Raw genomic sequence first — 21,832 nt, 5'->3', positions numbered from 1 at the left:
GGCAGGGGCACCGTCCACCTCGACAGGCGGAGGAGGAGGAGCAGCTGCGGGAGAGAGAGGGCTGACACATACCGGCTTGAGCTAAGACACATGAAAAGTGGGGTGAATGCGCATGGAGCGGGGCAGGCGCAGGCGCACCGCCGTGGGGTGCAGAACGGTGTCGACTTCAAACAGACTGAGATACTTGGGTGCCAGCTTCTGGGAAATCCCCTTCAGGGGAACATGTGCCGCGGACAGCCATACTTTCTGACCCGGGGAGTAGGACAGGGCTGGACGGCGGTGCCTGTCAGCCAGCCGTCGGTTACTCTCGGCTGTGCCCCCCAGAGCAGCGCGTGTGCGTCGCCAGATGCGCCAACAACGACGTAGGAGCGCTTGTACGTACTCGATCCATGCCAAATGCGTGGAGCAGGCTGTGGGTTCCACTGTGCGCGTACTCGATCCATGCCAAATGTGTGGACCAGGCTGTGGGTTAGAGGACAGGCTGACAGTAGCCCCTAGGGCTGTACAGAATGCCTTCCACACTTGAGAAGTGAATTGTGGCCCCCTGTCCGAGACGATGTCTTGCGGTATGCCATGCATGCGTAAGACATGCGCAACCAAGAGGTCCGCGGTTTCCCTGGCGCTGGGTAGCTTAGGGAGTGCAACAAAGTGGGCCGCCTTGGAGAAGTGATCTATGATGGACAGAATGAACATATGGCCCTGTGAAGGGGGAAGACCCATAACAAAATCGATGGCTATATGGACCAGGGGCGACCGGGTATGGGAAGGGGGCGCAATAGACCAGTGAGCGGTTGATGGGACCTCTTAGAGCAGGCGCAAACGGAACAGGCCTTGACAAATCGGCGGACGACTTGGTCCATGATGGGCCACCAAAAACAGTGTCTCAGTATGGACAGCGTGCGCGTGGTCCCGGGGTGACAGGCGAAACGCGAGGTATGGGCCCACTTCGGCACTGTTGTCCTTACAGAGTCCGGGACGAAGGTCTGCCCAGGCGGCCCATCCCCGGGGTCTGGATGGCATGACTGGGCGTTTGTGACTTTTTGCACTATGTCCCAGGTTACCGCCGCAATGACACAGGAGGGAGGCAGTATCGTCTCCTCCTTCTGGTCGTTCTGTGTAGGACTGTACTGTCGCAACAGGGCGTTGGGTTTCTGGAACCGGGATGATAGGTGAGTGTGAAACTAAAATGACCAAAGAAGAACGCCCACCTGGCCTGCCAAGCGTTTAGTCTTTTGGCGGTTTGCAGATATGACAGGTTCTTATGGTCGGTCCAGACGATGAAAGGGGTTTCAGCTCCCTCCAGCCAGTGTCTCCACTCTTCTAGGGCCAGCTTAATGGCTAGTAGTTCCCGGTTGCCGACATCATAGCGTCTCTCAGCTGGGCAGAGGCGCCGAGAAAAGAAGGCACAGGGATGGACCTTGTTGTCCACCTCCGCTCTCTGGCTTAATACTGCCCCCACCCCGGTGTCGGAAGCATCCACCTCCACAATAAACTGACGAGCGGGGTCAGGTTGGATGAGAACAGGGGCAGATGTGAACTTGTCCTTGAGGGACTGAAAGGCATGTTCGGCCTCATCAGTCCAGTGGAAGTGGACCTTAGTGGACGTCAGTCCGGTAAGGGGGGCTGCAAGGGAGCTATAGTTTCTGATGAACCTGCGGTAAAAATTGGCAAAGCCCAGGAACCGCTGCAAGTCTTTGCGTGTTTTGGGTACTGGCCAGTCAGTGACAGCTCGTATTTTTTCTGGGTCTGCCCTCATCCTACCTTGCTCGATCACGAACCCCAGGAAGCTCACCGTATTAGCGTGGAAGTCGCATTTCTCCGCCTTGACGTACAACCTGTTTTCCAGCAGGCGCTGTAAAACGAGGCGGACGTGCCGCTGATGAGCCGTGATGGTGGGGGAGTAGATCAGGATATCGTCAAGATAAACAAACACAAATCTATTAAGGAAATCTCGTAGTACATCATTAACAAGGTTTTGGAAGACCGCCGGTGCGTTGGTGAGGCCGAATGGCATAACGAGGTACTCGAAGTGGCCAAGCGGGGTTTTGAAAGCCGTTTTCCATTCGTCCCCCTCACAGATGCGCACGAGATGGTAAGCGTTACGCAAGTCCAATTTGGTGAAAACAGCAGCACCAGAGAGTGAGTCGAAAGCAGAGTTAAGTAAGGGGAGCGGGTACTTGTTCTTAATAGTGATGTCATTCAGACCGCGGTAATCGATGCATGGCCTGAGTGACCCGTCCTTTTTACCCACAAAAAAGAACCCCACCCCGAGCAGGGATGAAGATGGTAGAATAAGACCCGCCTGTAGCGACTGCTTAATGTACTGCTCCATGGAGTCCCTCTCCGGTCTGGACAAGTTGTACAGCCTGCTGGAGGGTAGGGGAGCCCCAGGGAGGAGGTCGATGGAGCAGTCATACGGCCGGTGAGGAGGTAGGGACAGCGCCAAGTCTTTCCGAAAAACCTCCCCAAGGTCATGGTAGACCAAGGGTACCCCGGAGAGATCTGTTGGTTTGGGAGTGGGGTCTGAGGTGGCGGAGAGGGTGGGAGGAACAGCGGATCGGAGGCAACAAGCAGCACAGTGCGGGCTCCACGACAGCACGGTCCAGTCAATATGTGGGTTGTGTAGGGCAAGCCACGTGTAGCCTAACACCAGCGGAGACTGTGGGGTACTGATAACATGGAACCAGATGAGCTCGTGGTGATTGCCGAAAATAGTGACTGGTACTGGTAGCGTGCGATGGGTTATTTTGGCCATGAAGCGGCCGTCTAGGGAGTTCGCAATAACCGGTGTGTTCAGCGGCTCACCGAAAGCTCGAGCTGCTCAACGAGCACCCGGTCGATGAGGTTGTCCTCCGCCCGAGTCCACCAACACAGTGATGGTGAGGGTGTCTGAGCCGAATACGAGCGTAGTGGGCAGGTGAGAGGTCTGTCAGGGGCTTGATAACTGGCCACCAGCCTCCCCGGTCTCACTGGTGACCACGGCCTTTTGGCCAGACCGCGCATTGGCCAATATGGTGTCCTGACTGTCCACAATATAGGCAGAGGCCCGCTGCCAGGCCCTCTCCTGCGCAGAGAGGGGGGCACAACCAAGTAGCATAAACTGCTCGTTGGCAGGGGTTTCCAGCTCAGGGGTCCGGGCCGGTGGCACGGTGTGGGAGCGGTGCTGTGGGGGCGGTCTAGAGGCATGTCCCCGGTCACGACGCCATTCTCTCAGACGATTGTCGAGACGTATGGTCAACTCCACCAGTGCGTCAAAACGCATGGGTACATCATGGTAGGCCAGAGCGTGTTTAAGCGCCTCGTTTAATCCCTCCGCAAAAACACTGCCCAGAGCGGACTCGCGACTCTGTGTGTCATTATATGAGGTTGGCTGATTCAGAATAGCGTTGATTGCCAACAGTTTTTAGATTAAGCTACATGAACCTTCTACTACACACTGAGATGTTGATGTTTTTAAGCAAACTGTAATAATACACCAATACTTGTCAAAGATTGGAAATATGTTTTGTTTTTAATGTGATTTTTAAAATGTAATGCAAAATTATCTGTTTGATTCATTCCCACTCAACTCTATGCACAAGACATGCATTAAATAAACATAAACCTACATATGCAATTAACCCAGTATATACACATACTCATATACATTCAGCCATGTTGTAGAACTGAAAGAAATGTAAAGGCATCCTTGCATGAAATCCTACAGATCTGCCAAAAAAGTGCTGAAAGCTAGGTAAGCCAAAGCAGGTTTGACTGAACAGGGGCAATTTGCTCCTCAAAAAGAAAATCCATTAGTGTTACGGCAAGCCGCACACCAAAAGAGCGACTGGACTCAGTAATAGACAGGACTCAAACTCAGATCAGAGAAACATATTTATTTGACAAAGTATGGAAAGGAGGTGGTGAGGATCAGATGCGGAGCTACCGGCGTGGGTCTCGGGCGTTTGGGGCCGCTGAAATGACTGGACCACTGGAGGAGCCGCCCGGGGGTAGGAGGAGAGGTTTTGGCACTGCGTATAGTGCAGAGATGAGATTAGGAGAGGGGACAACAGGCGGATGAGGGTGTGATGAAGTAGAGCACAACACAGGTGACCTGCGTATAGGGGAATGCTGGCTCCGGGCTGGAGGGCGTGCTTGGAACCCAGCGCCGAGGTATGCAGACAGGAACAAGCGCCCACGCTTCACTGACCCAGGCGCTTGATATGGAACCCGACCAACAATCGTCGATCGGCAGCAAGGCCCACGGAGATATAGGTGGCACCAGGCAACAGTTCAAAAAACAAAACACTCCTCCGTCATCAGTTCAAAATAACAGAAGATACTCCTCGGTAATGAGTTCAAAATAAACATAAGATCTCCCCAATAGTCAGTTCCAAAATAACAGAAGATACCCCTTGGTAATTAGTTCAAGAAAAAAAAAACCATTAACAAGACAGAGAAACTCACTCAAGTCGACACAGTGGATAACATCAATATGCCAGAGTAGGACGATTTTAGTAGACATCAGGATCCAGGACGTGAAACACGCGAAGTCGCCGGCAGAAGACACACCAGCACTGTGTTTCAGTATGGTTCAGCTAATTGAGCGCAGGTGTGCCTTGTCGCCGGGAGCGTGCTCCTACGTGAGCAGGGGTGGAGTCGCTGATAGCCCCGGTATCAGCTGCCGAGGTGCCGGGGACGGCCTGATCCGTGGACGTAACAATTAGGTGTTCTCAGCATCAGACAGGGAGGCCCTGCTTCATTCTCAGATTCTTTCCATATGTCTGAAAGTATCTCACAGCTCTATTTTGCATCTGTAGACTTGCTAGAGCTGCCTGCCTGCTAGTAGAAAAGCATTCATTACTAGTATTAAGCAAGCCCCCTGGCCTCAATCCTACAGGCATGGTTGTTCAGCAGTAGAATTTTGGACATTAGATTGATGTAATGGCTCAATGGGGAGCACAAACAAGAGAACACCTGGGTCGGTGGCTTTTTCACACCATCCACTGGGCTGTGATGCTTTTAGCCTTTTGTGGCGCAGCAGGAAAACAATAAGCTTTGAAACATTAAAGAGCTTCAACTGTAAATGATTCTGGATGTCCAAGCTCTCCTTTTATAAAAGAGTTTTCTGCATAATAGCCCCATCATACCCGCATATATTTTTGTTGTTGCTGCTTTGCTTGATAGGATATTTTAGACAATGTTCCATTCATATGCATATGAGCAATTACGGGCCATTATGCTATTCATTAAACATAATAACAGCACATTATACTGGTAGTTAGAAGTAAAAATGGCATTTATCCAACACAAAGAACTGGCTCACTGTGTGCCAATCAAGTCACCCATGCACCCATAATAACACTGAGCACACGGAGGTAAAAGGAGCATCATGGACTAAGCTACTTTTCTCTGATTGCATGGCTGCAGCTGAATGATCCTCATGGAGAGCGAAAGATAAACGTGGACATACTTTCCCATCAAAGACCATCTCATATCCTTCTCTGCCTTTGATCTTGTTGTAGAGGTACTCCGACAGCTCCAGACACTTGTCAATCTGAGCCTCGAACCCAATGGTACCCTGCCAAAATTAAAAAAAACCAACAAAAAGTTTAATCTGTGAGATTTGTTATTTAAATTGAAGGCATCTTCAACTGCATAAAAAAGATGGGTGCTGTTCTGGTGGATAACTGGACTGCCATATCTGCCTTATAATAAGTCAAAAGGCAACATAAGAAGGACACAATAGTGCCAAAACAAAAATCAAGGTAAATGTAAGGCTATCTCCATCAGCTTAGTTACTCAAGGCTTGAAAAATGCCAAAGTATGTGGTTCACTGACTCCAATACTCCTATTAATAGCAGTAATAGTGACTTTAATTATACTATGGCAAGGTATATTTCTCTTACATCAGGTATTCCTGTGAATTGCTTTGGCTAAATTATGAAAAAGGTTCTGCTGATTTCATGTGTTACAGTGTAGCGGCTCACATTACACATTCAGGATGTCTATGATCACAAAACCTGTAAAATCAGCATGCAAATATGAGCGAGAGAGCAAATTCTCATGTGAGCTTTTTTTCAGTACCTTGGCCCTCCACATGAGCCACAGCTTGAAGATGTCCACATGGCGTCCACACTGCAGCGCTTTGTCTCCAGTGTCATAGGAAAGGTCGTAGTGCTTGTCTTGCTGGAACAGATAGCAGGCGTGCATCTGGTTGCAGTTCTGCATCAGACCCTGTCAGGAGACAAGGTCCAGAGTGTTTATAATTGCCATTCGATCTAGCAGGTAACCATCATGAGAAAACCAACTGCTGTTTTATCGACTCTCCTCAGCACTCACTGTCTGTCCACCTGTCGTAGGTCAGCCCAGGCCCCTCAGCCTAGTAAAACTCAGCCTTCAGACTTTCCTGATCTGTTCAGTGCTTCCCCAGAGTACTCAAGTACCTCAGAAAAGTACTAAACAAAGATTTGTTACCTGGCACCTCACCTCCTTGGGGCAGGCTTTATTACATGTCTGGACTAGGTGATGGACCAATATATCTATGAGTCCCTGGCAGCAGACATACTGTAATTCCACCTCCCTCATCCCCTGCTGGAGCTGTGGTTTTATTTGTTGACTAGTTGGACAAGAGAGTGAAACTGTACTGAGTGTGGATCAACATTATGGCTAAGAACTGAATTCTACAAAGAGCTGATACCCCTTTCCTCTCATCAAGCTACTGCAGGAAGTGACATTCTCTACCAAACTAGAATTGCACAATGCCTATAATTTGATGTGTGAGTGTAAAACTGCCTTTAATATTCCCAGTGGTTACTATGAGTATTTAGTCATGACTTTTGGCCTAACTAAAAGTTCAACTGTGTTTCATGCTCTGGTTAATGATGTCTTGCAGGAGATCGTGAACAAGTTTGTGTTTGTATGAAGACAATACTCTGATCACACACATCATGTCCAGGCAGTGGCTGACTGGCCCACTCCTAGCTCTTGCACACAGCTGCAGCATTTTCTGGGTTTTACACATTTCTGCACATGGTTCAGAAACACCCAAGTCCAGATTCATCTTTACACCTGTTCTCAGTATCTCTGACTCATCTCTTGGTGAAGGCAGATGCTTCAGACACTGGGGTAGGTGAGGTGCTGTCACAGCAGTCAACTCACATTTAAAAACTGCATCCCTGTGCTTTTTTTTCTCACAAATGTTCCTGGCCCTGGAGAAATAGAGGCAGTGGCTGGAGGACAGAGAGCATCAATTTGTGGTATGGACAGATCATAAAAATCTGGAGTGCATTTGTTCCGCCAAAACGCTAAATGTCCAAGAAGGCAGGTGGGCCTTTTTCTTTAATAGATTTGTAAAGGAGAGACCTATAGAACTCGAAAAGATTCTGCTTGCCAAATTTGTGATAATGGCCATAACCTGAGAGTGGAACAGAAGGTGAAGGATGCTATGTCCCTAAAATCTGTCCCACTAATAGCCTGTTTGTCCCTTCTCCCCTTCATTCACAGGTGCTGCAGTGGAGAGTACATCCCTTTCTAGCATAACAACACTTTTGGTGGCCCGTGGTGATGGAGGATGTTCAGGAGTTTGTGGCTGCTTGTCCTGTTTGTTCTTTACACAAAGTCTTTTACTGGGCTCTGGCAGGTCCCCTACAGCCTTTCTCAATTCCTCATTGTCCCTGGTTCCACATCTTCATGATTTTTGTCACTGGATTTCCTCCTATAGTCACACCTACACCCTCAACATCACTGACTGCTGATTAATCATGTGTTCCGCCCTCAAGGTCAACCCAAGGACGTTTACTTCTACCTCAGTTTACATTTCTTTTCTGAAAGGATTTCTGCAGGCTTCCGAGTGCCATAGTTAGCCACTAGTATCATCTCAAATTCAATGGTTAGACTGAGAAGCGGAATCAGGAGCTGGAAACCATCACTGCCTGTTGTGCTGTAAAACTTAACCTCTAAAGCCCAACAGTTGCTGAGAGTACGCTCCTAATTCCTTGGTCTGTCTCCTTTTAATGTACCCTTGGTTTTCAACCTTTTCTCTGCCCTGACAAAATGGAGAGGGAAGCCCCTGTACCCTCAGCACAGTCCTTTATCTGGCAGTCCTCCCTCCTTCACCTTCCCTCATGCTGCATGAGGATAGTCAACAGATATCACACTCCTGCTCTACAACACCGCCTCTGACAAAGACTATGGCTTTCCATCAAGGATCTACCTCTTAGAGTGGAATCCAGGAGCATGGGTGCCCCGCTTTGTTTGGCCCTTTCTGAATTCCAAAGTCATCAACTGGTGAACATCTTCACCTCCCCAGCTGCTTGAGGATTCACCCCGTAAGGGAAAGTCCACTGGCTTTACCTTGGACTGTACCTTGACCCTGTGTTAGTTCACTCTATCCCTGCTGTTACCTGTATCAGTGAGGGTGCCCTTAGAACTATACTACTGCTTCCTGAGTCTTGCTTGTGGGTCCAAACTTGGGGTTAATAATCACCACAAGAAAAGAAAAACAAACCTACATGATGATGAAATTAAGTGGTATGAGGCATACCTCCTCTCTGACCAGCAGGGCAGAACACTGCAGAGGGACTGACATCATCTTGTGTGGGTTCCATGTTACTGAATTGGCCCTGCAGTTAACAAAAACAGACATCATGCATTATTATTTCAAATGCTCATAAAACTTCTACCACTTACCAGTTTGTGTCTACCCTGAAAAAAAGTCACCTCTCCACTCCATCCAGCTTCCACCTGTGTCTTCTGGACATGAGTAGACTTCCTCCCCATGCACCCTAACAGGAGAGACAGACAGGTGTTAAGTAAAGATGCTGAGTGAAATACTGGCATTAGTAATAAGAAATAAACATATTTTGGTAATTATCATTACATTTTTAGTAAACTGTACATATGTACTATACAAGAGTAAAATCGTCAATGCCCTCTGGTGGAAAAATTATGTACTGCAGACACTTTCTAAAAACATTGTGGTGTTTCTGCCCAGAAATTTGTTAACTTAAATAATGTAGGCTATGCATTGATACAAATGTATCTCAAATGAGCAAATGTTAGTGTATACATGAGCATAACCAATTTATCAGTCTAACTCTACAAGTTAGTCTCACACTTCAATGCAGTTTCATCTGCCTCAGATGTGATGGGTGCTCTCTCTCTGTGTAAATCTGCAATAATCACTTTATTTCATTTGCATTTTTTAACTTAAATGTTTTTTCCAGCTTTTATAAAGTATTTTCAACATGTTCATCACATTTGCCAAAAACAATAATGACTACCTTTAAGACACTGTTGTGCTCATTTGTTTATTTATTTATTGCCTTTCATTTTTAAAATGTTAATGTATTTTCCTCTTAGTGCCTACTTCATTATGCTTTTCGATGTATCCTTATAACCCTGAGATGTCATCAATGAATAAGGAAAAAGTCCAAAGATTGGCTAATATCATCTTCTTTATTCTAAACATTAGTGTCATTTTCAGCTCTCAAAAAACAAGTCCACATGCCAGTAGCTTGTACAGTTGTTTGCACACATTTCTGAATGTTTCCTCATGACAGTTTAAAAAGCCACAAAACACTTTTTTCATGAGACGCTGCATCCCAAGAGCAGAAGATGTGTATTTCTTCCATGTCAGCTATTTTGGGGGAATAAGAGGTAAGGCCATGTACATCTCTTAATAGAGGTATCCCCTTGTCAGGACTAAATCACCTTCATTAACAGATAGAGCTCCTTTAGTGAGAGGGCCCATGATGGTAAAGTCAAGAGAGGAGACGATTTACAACCTCTGTTCCAGTTTTTCTAATCTCCATTGTTAGATAGGAAATGGCTAGTGCCTATCTGGGTTAACCACAAGCAGCTAGAGGTGAGGCAGACATAAGAGATCTGTCAAACTCAGTGGTGAGCTTTCTGTTTCTATTCCTTTCCTAAAGTCCCTTCTGTGGATTGGTATTGTGCGTCATGCATGTTGAAGGTAGCAGTTATGCTGACTCATTTCCATATACTAATGGCTGTAGATTACAGAATATTTAGATTTAGTTTTACTTACGTCAACATGCATCCAGATCTTGTACTTTGTGCAGATGTCAGAAATGGCAACGAGAGGGTCAAATGCTCCGTACACTGTTGTTCCAGCAGTTGCACTAACAAAGAAAGGCACAAAGCCCTGCACAAACACAAACAAACAGTGACTGTATATAAAGCATCTACTGATGCAGTTACAACACCGCCAAGATGTCCCCAGTTTCCCTCATCATCACTGCAGTCTCAGCTGGCTGAGTACTATAAAGTCAGTGCTGTGTGAAGTTATATCTATTTATAGCTATGTTATAAATGCATATCACAATACCTTCTGTTTCGCCTCCAGTATTCTCCTCTCAAGGTCAGCTGGGATCATTTTACCACTGCAAAATAGAAAAACAAGCTTTGGTTGCTTCCTGAGTTGGTTGCTGTTGCTCACTTAGCAACAGCAACCAACTCAGTGCTGTAACAATGCTCCATTCAAAATTCTACTTAAGAAAAAGTAACATCAACAAAACGTGCTTAAAATACCAAAATTTAAAGTAATACTTATTCATTTATTATTAATTGTAAATGTAATGGTTTAAAAAGTACAATATTTCCCCCAGAATGAGTGGAGGAGAAGAAGAAGCAAAAAATAAAATGAAATAAAATAAAAAATAAATAAACAAAAATGGAGAATGTAAAATAAAGTATCGATATTTCAAAACTGTACGTAAATACTTGCTTCAAATGCACCGTCTGCCAGTGGAATTCATGTACTAACGTCCACTATGTACCATACAAGTGGGCTGAAACGTGAGGCCAGCTTTACCTTTCATCTGCTTTGATGCAGATCACACTTTCAGTCCCGATGCCAAGAGCTGCTGCTCCTTTTTTGATTGAAAAATGGCTCTGAAAGATAACATAAAAAATGACAGAGAGACTGTATTTCATACTGGAGGTCACCAGACAGGGGGAAAAAAATCTGAGAATAAGTAACAAGATTTGTCAAACAGGTGACAGGTTTGTGTGTCATGTATTGGCTTTTTGCTCACAGTATCTTTCAAAATGAAGGGGGTGCAGTGACAGACACACCAGTCACCCTGTGTCCTGCATCGGACATATAGTTTCAATTTTATATCAGCAGTGGTGGTGTGAAAGTGGTACAAAGTCACTTAAAACACCTGTAAAACTACAGCTAATATACATTTGAGCTATTTTGATCTTTTTGATATTTGTGATCAGAGCTATTCGATCCAGTAAGACCCATGTTGACTATGCAGTGGACATATTTATCAGGTGAAGTGACTTATAGATGCCTACATGTTCAGATGTGAAGGCCACCAGTCTGGGAACAGATGACATTCCTTTCTCCTTCACTTCAGGGAACATCTTGAAGCGAGCCAGCAGCATGGCATACATATTAGAAATAGAGCCACCTAGAGGACAAATGGGGCTCAGTGATTTATAACGAGTCAGTCAGCACATATCACACACAGCCTACACTCACAGGTCTCAGCGACGCAGGTTTCTGACTTTCACACACCTGCTTACAATTAAGAAACAACAGCAAAAATATTTTGTTTACAGGTATCAGGAGCATATCAAGAGATGATGCAGCGTCTAAAATCACAGCCAATCAAAGTCTTTCTCAATAAATCCTCAAATGACTGTTCCTCATCATGTGTCAACCAGAAGTGCATGAGAGAAAGAGTGGTAGGTGATGAGGTGGGGGCTTAAGATAGAAAAAGAAAATGATTTTATGCTAATTGAGTTTGAAACAAGTTCCATTTATATCATCAAAATGCAAATTGACACTACAACACACACACACACATTTCATTGCATTTCATTGCACACATGCATTTTCAGTGCAACAGAGGGGCGGAGAGACTGGCAGCTCCACACATACCAGGAGAGAAGATGCCATCTCCTCGCCCGTCTGGCCAGCCGATGATCTCCCTCATCTTCTTCAGAGTGACATATTCCAGTAGCACAAAGACAGGAGCCACCTCATAGGTGAACCTGCATTACACAAGGGATGGATGAACGTGAAATATACCATGATCCGTCACTGAAAACTAGCCAGAAAATGAGCATTGCTGCAATCTGGGTGTTTCAAGACATTTAGTGTTGAACTTGAAGACTGATGTAGATGAAATATATCAAAATCATGAAGAATAAAAGAATATATTTTGTAGTAAAAATGTAGAATTTTTATTAATCGACTGCTTTTACAGGCTGTGCCTTCATTTCTGAAGAGACCTGAAATTCTTAATTTGTATTGATGCTTCAAAACAAAATGTACTAACATCAACAACTAACTGTTTTTTGATGATTTACTTTGGACAGACCCAAATGATGTGTGCACAAATCTCACATTTTCATTCCTTTCCTGCTGCTCCATTCAAAATAAACTTCCTGAGCTGTTTTTCTATTAGTAAACGGTGTATTGGCTGTGTTGAGATGAAGCTAATACTGCGGTGTTTTGCAGTTGCCAAGGCTGATTCTTGCCGTGTTTATCACCCCAAACACACACACACTAAAATTAGCTTCAGATTAGTCAGAATTTAATTTCAGAGCTAATTTTCTCCCCTTGAATCCCCACGGGGGTCGGAGCTGAGGGGGAGGGATAAAAGGCAGAGATGGGAGGGGTGCAGTGGGGAGTAAAGGGGGGGTCCTGCCTTTCATTTCACCCTTTTCATTTGTCGTGATTGAGTGAAAAAAGCTGCTATCAGCCAGTGCAGACGCAGAGCGGAGTGCACGTTGGATGGACCGGAAATGGAATTCATTGTCATAATCATTATCGCCGCTTAAAATCGTGAAGCAGCAGGCAGCATACTTACATATTGGTGTTGGCGGTGGATGTTAGCCAATCGGCTGCCAGTCCAACCATGTCTAATCCCGTAGAGAGCTGATTGAAGTACCTGGGGTGGGCTGAATGAAAAGGGGCAGAAGGAAACAGAAGGAGGGGGAAACGTGTGAGATGGCTGCAACGTTAACCTTTTTTATCTGGTGCCAGGAAAATTGAAAGATGCTTCTTATGTGTTTGTGTCGAGTCTGTGCAAAAATATATATATAAATGATGATCTATGAAATGCTTTAACTAAAGGATAGAATTGCAGCTGCAGTAACATTTGAAATCTTGGCATATATTGAAAACATGCGGTGTGATGTGGGCAAGGGCGTAGTTTTGCATTTGGATGAGAGGGACATGTCCCTTCCAATATTTGAGCAAACCTGTACACACAGTCATTGGAGTGAAGTCATATTAGACTATTAGGATGTGACTGACCCACTGAAAGGGAAGGGGCAATGTGAAGCTCCCCATATGTGCAAATGTCATATTTGCTCCCAGGGACGGAGGCGACGGCTGTCAGTCAGTGTGCTGACAGTGAGGTAGTGGCTGACTGTGGTCAAATTGTGAAGATGTTCACAGATTCAAAGTTTCTGGATCAATAGCAAAATGTTGCTAAAATACAAATGACACATTTTTTGTTTCATAGTAATATAGACAACAAGCTACATGCTAAAATGACTTGTCCTCTGCTCCAGACAAATAGCATTACTCTGTGTGTGCAGCCGGCTGTGAGACGAGTGTGCAGGGACCGTCTACAAAGTGCAACACTGAAAAGAGATAGGCATACCTCAAAAATATTCAATAACCTCACTGTAGTGTCACCACTATGACTTCACACATTAATGATTGCACTACGACACTTAGTATTGCATAATATTGGTGAATTTTAACTAAAGAAAATAGGCTAAATAGTGTCACCAAGATCTCTCATCCTCATAGACAGCTTAGAAACCCCATGAAATTATTTTGTATGTGGGAAGAAGCAGCAGGCAAGAGAAGCTGAGCAGGCTGATGAGGGAACAGGTGCGTCTTCAGTGCTTCATGTAAGGCCCTAATTCGGGGTGGGGTGGGGTGGGAGTGTTGTCCCTACCAGTGTTGAGATCAAACCTACACCCTACCCACAACCCCTGGAGTGGGGTTCCACTTGGGGGGGGGGGGGGGAAACACAGGCAAAGTAACACGTGCCTGCGCACAAACGTTTTAGTCAATGTTTTATTTACATAAGCCCTAACAGGCATGCGCAAGAGGTCGCCACTCAGGGGAAACGCACATGCACGTTTACACAGTGAAGCGGGTTGTGGCTTATCAAACGTTCCCACTTTGGGACCGGATTCCAAACTTTTGCGTTTTCATACCCCTGAAAAACCTTTGCTGCGTAAACGAACAGCCACAGTGGCAAAAACCTTTTTCGGGTTAGGAGCAAGAATTTATTGTTTTCCTAAAATAACTCATGTAAAAGTCTGATTGTTAGAGACTATACTTTACCCCCGGCCCTATATTTAACATTCATAAACAAGATGTAAACATTTAATAAAGCGTTTACAATGTAACTGTACATATATGTGAAAATCCTTCAGCGGCCCCTGGTGTATAACCAGATAATGAAAGACAATAAAACACAGTTATTCATGAGAAGATTGTTGACAAATACAATATATTATAAAATATTTAAAAAGACCTTATATCTGCTTACACCAAAACGACAGCGAGTTCATGTAAGGGTTTAGAATAACACATGTAAATGGGGGTGGGGGTGTTACTGCTCATTTCAAGCCCATATTTGTATTTTGAGGGGATGAAAACTGTCCTGAGCTGCTGCTGTAAATTTTCTCCCCACATGCGTCATTCAGGATAATGGACTTGGCCTGTGAAGCAGTTATTAGTCCATTATCTCCTGGTGAACCAGATTTACTGCGCCACCGCGTTTGTCGGTCTGATGGTCAGGAGGAGAAAAACGAGGACAGCGTCCAGATTTGTAGCCGGAATTTATTCATTAGCCTATTTGCTTTAAAAGAAATTATTTTATGCCATTGTCTTTATTTTATTCTATGAGCTTTGACAATATTCCACCATTTTCATAAAAATCCTGCTGACTTTTATATTTTCCAAATAGACATTTGGAATAGATTCTATGATTCCTTGTTGCATTTATATATTTTCAGTGGCAACATTTATGACTCCGTAGCTTTGTGGTATTTGTGTCTTTTCCGTTTATATTTTTTCCAGGAATTCTGTATTTGCAGTAAGATATTAGACAGAAATGATTCGCTAGTGATTTACGGAATATTTGGCACAAACGCAGCAGGCCGGTCTGAAGGCCTAGTCGACCTCAAACGTGCAGCTTAAAACGGGGGATATTTCCAAACATTCAAACCTAAAAATGGCCTCATCGCGTTTTAAACGCTAGAAATCTGTAGGCTATGCATGCATTCGGCATTCACAGTAAACCCAGGCCTACCTGTTTTGATGGCGTACTTGAGAGTAGCGCGACAGCTGATCAAGATATCATCCAGAGTCGCAGGCTGGTCCCGCAGCTCCCAGTTGTTCAGCTGAAGCAGCTCGTTTGGATAATGAAAATCAATCACCTTCGTTTCCCTGTCGAAAGACTCCACGACGTAGGCCAGTAGAATATCCACGACTTCCTGCAGGAAGGTCATCGTTTTGATGTCACCGTCCATGGCAGGTAACAGGTCTGGAAAAAAATCAGCAGCGGAGACATTCTGTGATTTGCCTTCCTGGACTTGGTTCGACAAAATTTGTGCAAAATTTGTGCAGAGGAATCTGATAAAAACATGCAACAATAAGATGCATATGAGGTGTGAAGGCCTCTAAAACAAGACCATATAAGACGCATTTGCTGTGAAATTATCCCAAAGCTCCACAGACAGAAAAACACCACATTTCTTTTTGTTATAAAAGCCGAAGGATATATCCTGCAAAGCCCAGCACATCAAAATACGAGCTTTTGCTGAAGGTGACCTCTGTAAAATTGTTAGACTCTGTTATTATTCCAGACAATAATGGTTTGATTTAGTCTGGATTGAGTGTCTCAGTTTCAATTGAAGCATTTTATTGTCTGGGAACAAAGAATCATCATCTCTATCATCGTCAAGAAAATTGATCTACATTATAATGATTGAAACGAAAGTTGATTTGCATGACACCAAGTGCAATCATATTGCCAGATATTTTCATTAATTAAAAAAAAACAACAAATAATAATTAAGCTTGCTGGAATAAACAGGCTCACTCAGACCTACTGATGTGGTTTTTTACACTGAATAAACAAAGCCCATCTCTGCACGATGCTTTGGCTCAAAGAGGTCAGTGTAAAGGTTAGCACCATGCTTGTGTACCTGTTGAATAGAGGTCGGAGAAGACCACAGCCGCTTTGGTGCAGTTGCAAGATTTGTTGCAGTCGCAGGTGCCAGCAGCCGTCTGCGGCGGCTCGGCGGGCTTCTCCACCTCCCCGACATTGAGCAGTGCTTTGGAGACCACAAAACAGCACTGAGATATTTTTATTAAGCCATGATGTCAAGAAAATGTCAGAAATAACGTAACCTGCACCCCCATTCCCTCCCACACTCGACCTGCTTGCTGTGAACCAACATACCACATAATTTCGATCCAATTCCTCCGGATAATTTCTGAGCCGCCGCTTGGCACCAAGCCCTGGCTGGAAGAGAAGAGATAAATAAGGATGGACAGTTTCAGGTTCGGTCCTAACTTTAAGGTGACAGCCGAAACACAAATGGCACCATGCAACTTAGCATTAATTTTTTTTAGGTAAACTGTTGCCGTCAGCAGAGTAAAACAAAAACGAAAAGCAGATGTGTGGACTATGAACAGGCTCCAGCAGGCCTGGTTGGTAGTGATCCGGTGGCAGCAACACCAAATGCAGGGCACCGACAAGACACATTGCGCTGGAATTCGAGCTGCGCCCGGTGGTCAGAGGTGCTGTGAAGACAAAAAGCCACTCACGTGTATTGGGACTCTGGCTCCCGGTATTGGCCCCCGCATTATCTCCGCCAAGAGACCAGAAACCGTGAGATGCCATTGTAGTTAGGGCTTACAAGAGACACGAGCAGAGCCCATCCACGCGCGACGAGCAGGAACTGTGCTGAAGCTGACAAGACCTCTCCGACTGCTGAAAACGCAGCCGCACATCCGAGAGACGCTTTATGCTACAGGAAAGCCCTGAAAAATAAAACAACTCGTGGATGGGAAAAAAACAGTCATGCGTCGTCGGTGGCGTCCAAAGGTGCAGGAAGCACGAAGCAACGTCTTCCCAGAGACATTTGCAAACATTTGACTTCACCGGCGCACTCAGCCAGCGCTTCTACGTAAAAGCGCAGCCACTCTCTGCGCTTTATACAAAAAACAACATATAATGCAAGTCCTGGGTGCAAAACTCTATAGTGAAATTCTTCTTTTGATATAAGCGTGCTACATTTTCAGTGAAGTATCAAAGCAAAAAAGAAGAGCAAAGCCAAGAGATGGTGAAAAGTGGTTTTAAAATCAGCTCTCACAGCTGCTGGTAAATCTACAGCGCGCAAACCATGTCCAATTGCATCTAACCTAAATTTCACGTCACAAGAGAAATCCCATCGTGATTCACTTCAGGGCATGACGAGCTGTGCTGCGTCGTGCGTCCTGCCTCTATACATCCCCAGAATTTGGTCCCCTGCGAGCTGAACTTACCCTCCATAGGCTACAGAAAGTGGATGCCAACTAATTTATCTGCCCAGCAGTCGCAGACCTATTTCTTGGAGACCGACTGCTTTAATTGTTCGCCTCCGGTGAAGAAACAGTGTGGAGGCTTGGTTCGCGTACACACAACATGCGTAGGTCCTTGCTTTCTCCTCTTTGTGCTGAGGCGTGTTATTGTTTCAAGAATAATAATTCCCGAAGCTCTAGTTTGTTTCACCATTTATTTTGGTCTTTTTCGTCACCTAAGGAAAATTGTTTTCCACCCTTAACTAAAATTAAGGACCTTGACATTTAATAAATCAGCAGATTGCATAAATTATAAATCATATACTGTATGTATAGAAACTAAAAGGACGCCTAATAATTACGCACATTAGTCCTTACAAATTGGAATATTACAGTCTGACATGTCACTTTGTTGTCTTATCGTTAATGAATGAGAGCAAACGGACCCTCTGGGCATCAAAACAAGCCTGAGTCACATCTGTTATGATTTATAGATGCAATCGCCAAAAACCATTTAATGCCACAATGACTATAAAGTAGATGGAACTGTTTGCCAAGAGTTACAGCAATACATTTTTTTATCAAACATAATGCTTGTTGGAGCATGTTCTTTAAAAAGACAGCTCTATTTGCAAAACCATCATACATGTTCCTTTTCTATTATATCCACCAATCAAGCTTGCTAATCCAGTGTAGGACTGTGGGAACCCGAGACATACAGTATATCTTGTTATCTATCAATTTATTTAGTAAGCATGTTGTTGGGGAGTCTAACACGCCCTGCAGGGGTTTCTCCTGTAAAATATCACACAAAGGTCAGAGGCTGAGTCTCTGAAATGCTGAAATCATTGCAGAAAAGAAGATGATGTCAAAACTGGTTTGATATCAACATGACACAGTTGCCACTGTTTACTCCTCCCATGAATGGATTATGAGACAATGGGCCCCTGGGCACAGACGTGTAAAAGGCTACTACCTCTCTAACTATTGAACATGCATGTCTCTTTGTAGTTGTTTTCACTTTTTAGCCATCTGGTGCTAATTTTTACTTGTTTTGCGTCTCTTTGTAGTTGTTTTGTGCTACATTTTGTCATTTGGCATATTTTTGTAGTCATTTAGCTGCCTTTGAAGCCTTTTGTTTGTCTTTCTACTTATTTTGTCTCTTTTTAGTGGGTTTGCATCTATTTTTTACATTTTGTAGTCCTGATTGGCTTTTCACCAGAAAGGCTAACAGACTTCACAGTTTTTTGGTCTGCCCCCCTCCCCCCATTATGAAGAATGGTTATGGTTTAAAACAGAGAGAGTAAAAAGAACATGTGCAACAGCGTACATAACCTCACCATGCAAAGAGGCACATACTGTATATGCTTAAAGATAAAACATGACATGTAATTTCACATATTTAATGTTTCAGTGAGCAAATCAGAGTTTAGACCAGAGCAAAGAATGCACATTTCTTAAATGATAATGATTCTGAAGCTGATTTTCCAAAGGCACACTTTTCAGAAAGAACTGAAATGTGAAATATTAAATATGTAAGAGCATGGCCTGCATATTTACATGATCTATAGGCATTTTGAAGTTATAACAAATTATTGATATGGACAACATCACACACAATATTTGACAAAAAGATAAAGCAAAATGAGCTAAAGTACAAATATCTACTTTACAAATGACTAAATAAAAGTCTAATCTGCAGCAAATTTAAGTTTCTTATTTACAGTTCCTTCATCCTGTCTATTAGATTGTTCAATCAGATTAATTAGACTGGTGGCTATCAATAATCAGTGCAGTAGGTACCTTTCATTTCCCTAACTAAGCAATTTCAAATGCTTCTGAAGAAGCTTTAGCCACATTTCCACCAGGGCAACTTTCCCCAGGGAGCAGGAACCTTTTAGGGAACATAGTTCCTCCACCTGCATTTTGTACTGGATGATCCAGGGTCTGAATTTCAGTTCCTCCACACATGGACTGCAGCAGGCAGAGGGCACAGAAGAAAGCATGACATGCATGAAGTGAACCATCAGGCCTGCTCGGAGTTAACAATCGTTATGCTTGTACTTGCAATAAAATCTTGGCGAGTAAGGGAAATACACTTGTTAAATGAGTACAAACATGCAGAAAAGCAATCATTTCAATTTTGCCTGCAGCCTGTCCTCCACCACTGGGACATGTTAACCAGACCTTCATGCTTTTACATCAGCAGGCTAATTTGTTTCATCTTCCCTGGGCTTCGGCCCTGCTGTGGAAATGTACATCACAATGCGCTCAAGGGTCTTTTACCCCAGGGACAGTTCCTGGGCTTTAGTTCCTGGGAATAAAAAGTACCAGGGACTTCATGGCGGAAAAGCAGCTCTTGATGCATTGCCACACAGTGAGAGTCATCCTCTTGCCTTTCACAGATTATGTCCCAAAAAATTAAAAAGATCAGACCCAGGTTCAGTACTGTTTGATGAGCCTTCGTCTCTGGGACGTCTTCCTCAGTAGGTGTCTGTAGTCATGCGGATTCTCCTCAGTCTGACTCTCTGTGGAGGGCATCCTGGGAACAGTCGACACCACACAGGAGACAACAATGAAATCCAGAAGCACAAAGACACAGCAGAAAGTAAAAGCAAAAGCAGAACAGGAGATGCCTTGGAAGATTTGGACCAAGAAACAGAATGAGAAAGAAGATAAAAAGGTTCACGTTCAAGAGAAATATTTCATATTGTTTATCTTCTTCACTGGTCATTTATCATGTGTGTGATGCTATGGTCAGACAAAATGGGAAACAGATGCAATTTATACACAGGTCTGACACCATCCCTCCTTTGACCAACCGGGATGCAAAAGCCAAGTGTAGTATTTCAGGAAAAAATCTCATCTGTCAACAAAGCAGCAGATCTGCACAGGTGCAAATGTCTCATGACCGCTCTAATGGTGTGTTTACATTATTGTGGAAAACCAGCTCTTACACACACCTTGCCATGGTTGTGTATGTGGTGTGCTGCACATGCTCTGAGTAGACAGACGTCTGAGGTGTGCAGCTTGAAATGGGGGTGCGCCGAAACTTCAAATTTGTTGTACTTTAACCCCCATTTGCATTGACAGCCAATCACTGCTGACCACCGCTGGAATTGATGTGAAACTAGTTAGCTAGGGTTTCAATCGTAAAACCACTTCTCTGAGTGAACTAGTCCCAGTTGTTGGCCATTAAAGAATACACACATCTTTCTAAGCATGGACACACATGGTGTACCTGTTCTCTCTGGCAAGTATGCTAGGCCCTGGTTCAGTGACAGCCCTCTCTCTGGTCTGTCTACTGGCATCAGCTGATTTCTCCTCTGTAGATATGGAGGGTTCAGACCTGCTGGTGGACAGGCCCTGGTAGTACTGGTCATCGACATCCAGCAGCTTCCCTAGACTAAAGCACAAACAGAACAGATTTTTGAGAATATTAACACTAGCTGCAGGCTGTGTAAATTGCTCATTGACACGTAGTCTTTCCTTTAGCTCCGGGGGTGGAAACTGAACCCAGGACAGGCTCAGAATTTTATCAGCTTTTACACAGAGCTGGATATAATGCTGAAAACAATGTACATGTTAGTAGGTTAAAGTGGCCTGAGCTACTTGTGATAACACTTTTTTTTGTACAGATGGCAATGCCAGACGTACTGTCTGTACACAACTTTAGTCAAACTTTGTAGTTAGTGATAATTAATTAAATTGCACTCGCTAACATGCTAAACTACTATAGTAAATATTGTAAATATTAGACCCATGAGCATGTCAAGTGCTACCATTGTGAGCATGTTAGTATGCTAATGATAGCACTGGACTACATCTTCACACAGTGTGGCTGAAGACACTCAGTGTGGTTTCTGGCTTACGGTTAATGAAATTTAAAGTTTGGTAGCTTTTACAGTTTTCTAATCCATAGTCAGCCTGCTGTGGTCTGCTTAGCCCTGGTTCAGCCACCAGGGAGTTATTTCAGCCCTGGTAGTGAACCAGTGTTGATTCAGGGGCTGGTTCATCCCTGGTTCACTGCTCATGCTACAGTAACTACCCAGATTCTCCTCTGTTTATTTCTAACAAACTGCTGTAGCTGCTATTGGAAACATAAAAGGCACACAAAGACTTAAACTCCACGTGCTTTAAATGGCAAATATATAACATTTCATATGCTGCCATCTGGCTGAAAATCACAGTTTGTCTCCCCATGTCCCTCATCGCCTCTGTCTACTCTCCAGTTTTCACTCTTAATGCACCAGATTTCCCATTTCCCATCCT

General features: G+C 44.3%; 2 protein-coding genes across 7 annotated transcripts in view; both read right to left on the bottom strand.

Annotated features, from left to right (window-relative positions):
- gad2 (glutamate decarboxylase 2) overlaps window positions 1-17,684 on the bottom strand; it is a 25,333-nt gene extending 7,649 nt beyond the window's left edge. The window contains exons 1-14 of the mRNA XM_020599543.1: window positions 16,826-17,684; window positions 16,458-16,520; window positions 16,201-16,329; window positions 15,303-15,536; window positions 12,831-12,921; window positions 11,897-12,009; window positions 11,308-11,423; window positions 10,817-10,896; window positions 10,331-10,385; window positions 10,031-10,147; window positions 8,701-8,765; window positions 8,525-8,603; window positions 6,067-6,216; window positions 5,453-5,560 (exon numbers count right to left, since the gene is read on the bottom strand). Of these exons, the coding sequence (XP_020455199.1) occupies window positions 5,453-5,560; window positions 6,067-6,216; window positions 8,525-8,603; window positions 8,701-8,765; window positions 10,031-10,147; window positions 10,331-10,385; window positions 10,817-10,896; window positions 11,308-11,423; window positions 11,897-12,009; window positions 12,831-12,921; window positions 15,303-15,536; window positions 16,201-16,329; window positions 16,458-16,520; window positions 16,826-16,901 (1,476 nt within the window). The 5' untranslated portion in view covers window positions 16,902-17,684. The remainder of the gene's footprint in view (window positions 1-5,452; window positions 5,561-6,066; window positions 6,217-8,524; window positions 8,604-8,700; window positions 8,766-10,030; window positions 10,148-10,330; window positions 10,386-10,816; window positions 10,897-11,307; window positions 11,424-11,896; window positions 12,010-12,830; window positions 12,922-15,302; window positions 15,537-16,200; window positions 16,330-16,457; window positions 16,521-16,825) is intronic.
- A 1,330-nt stretch (window positions 17,685-19,014) lies between these two features.
- myo3a (myosin IIIA) overlaps window positions 19,015-21,832 on the bottom strand; it is a 47,499-nt gene continuing 44,681 nt past the window's right edge. For 5 of the 6 annotated variants that reach the window (XM_020601140.1, XM_020601114.1, XM_020601155.1 and 2 more), the window contains 2 exons: window positions 20,802-20,966; window positions 19,015-20,102 (listed from right to left, as the gene is read on the bottom strand). In XM_020601140.1, the coding sequence (XP_020456796.1) occupies window positions 20,003-20,102; window positions 20,802-20,966 (265 nt within the window). In that variant the 3' untranslated portion in view covers window positions 19,015-20,002. The remainder of the gene's footprint in view (window positions 20,103-20,801; window positions 20,967-21,832) is intronic. The other variant, XM_020601145.1, reaches the window with a different exon arrangement.

Source organism: Monopterus albus, unplaced genomic scaffold, assembly GCF_001952655.1.
Source record: "Monopterus albus unplaced genomic scaffold, M_albus_1.0 scaffold3.1, whole genome shotgun sequence".
NCBI classification, from domain to species: Eukaryota; Metazoa; Chordata; class Actinopteri; order Synbranchiformes; family Synbranchidae; genus Monopterus; species Monopterus albus.
This window is presented reverse-complemented; position numbering and strand designations above follow the sequence as displayed.